The 1,232-nt window shown below is 28.6% G+C and overlaps 1 protein-coding gene across 1 annotated transcript in view; it reads right to left on the bottom strand.

The window, feature by feature from the left end:
* Positions 1–409: 409 nt before the first annotated feature.
* The window catches only part of LOC134235178 (uncharacterized), a gene marked incomplete at its 3' end in the record, with an annotated part of 11,750 nt that continues 10,927 nt past the window's right edge, over positions 410–1,232 (bottom strand). Inside the window, exons 22-25 of the mRNA XM_062717280.1 lie at positions 1,091–1,232; positions 820–999; positions 599–686; positions 410–493 (exon numbers count right to left, since the gene is read on the bottom strand). The exon at positions 1,091–1,232 is cut by the window's right edge and continues 41 nt beyond it. Of these exons, the coding sequence (XP_062573264.1) occupies positions 410–493; positions 599–686; positions 820–999; positions 1,091–1,232 (494 nt within the window). The remainder of the gene's footprint in view (positions 494–598; positions 687–819; positions 1,000–1,090) is intronic.

The following is a 1,232-nucleotide window of genomic DNA, read 5'->3' as shown; positions in this document are numbered from 1 at the left end:
AAATTTATTAAAAATGTATATTTTTTTACAGACAAAATCCTGTTTGCATTACACATTAATCTAGTTTTAAAATGAAAAGAATGAAATACACCAAGAAGATAAAATTAACTAAAATCAAGAAATATACAGAAAAATATCACAAATATCAATCAAGAAATAAACCTTTATCAGTTTGAAATTGTCAACCACAACATAATTTTAAAAAATATAAATTAAACTTGAAAGCAATAAATACGATTATATGTCCTTCTTTTACTTCTATCTCCTCAACGAAGTTGGTTATTTTTCTGCATCCTTCTAAATATAAAGGAAAAGCAATATAATTCAATAAGAATGAATAGAAATTCATCATGTTTTATATTTTTATATCTCAATCCAAATGAAGTGGCACATCAAAACTTAAACTTACGGTTCAAAGCGAAGGGGTTTCTCCATCTCATATTTGCATCTAACTTTGGTAAATAATTGGCTTTCGTCTTTTCTAAATTTATTTCTGAAAAATATATATTTATTTTAAAAAGTATGGACATTTTTAAATATAGAAAATATTTCAATTATGACTATTTTATTATATGCATTTTATCAATTGAAAACTTACAAACGTTTTTTAATAACAATCATTGTAATAGCAAAGATGCCAAGACACAAAACAGCTGTTAAAACTCCCACTATTATGAACAAGTTTTCTAAAAAAAAAAAAATAATAATAATATGATATAATAATGACAAATAATAACAAAAACAATATCAAATGTAGTACGTTGGCTTACATTTACAAATTTCCCATGACAAAGCAAATATTTTTTTTCCTATCATTACCATGGTTATTCTTTGACACAAGCACAGAACATTCAGTGGCGGATCTAGATTCTCGGCCAGGAGTTGTTGTTCCATCTGGACATTCCTTACAGGAAAACTTCCCACTCTCGTCCTGGTACGTCCCAAAGTCACATTTCACACATTCATTGGATTTGTAGAATCTCCCAGGGGAACACTCAACTGATATTTTATTATAATTAACGTGAATTACAAACAATTAGAACAATTTACCAAATACTGTTCTGTTAAGAATACAAAATAGCATAATTACCACAGTATATATCGGCAGGCACTGTTCCGGTGGGACATTTAACAAAGGATTCAACATGAGCAGATGATGGCTGAATATGATACGTTTGACTTTGGATCATTGCACTGAATTTATGTGACTGAGTTTGCGTCAGAAGTGAAAC

This window comes from Saccostrea cucullata, unplaced genomic scaffold (assembly GCF_032062105.1).
Source record: "Saccostrea cucullata isolate Sc308-1 unplaced genomic scaffold, CSIRO_AGI_Scuc_v1 ctg3501, whole genome shotgun sequence".
Taxonomy (NCBI): Eukaryota; Metazoa; Mollusca; class Bivalvia; order Ostreida; family Ostreidae; genus Saccostrea; species Saccostrea cuccullata.
Note: the sequence above shows the minus strand (reverse complement) of the source record. Positions and strands in the feature narration are given on the sequence as shown.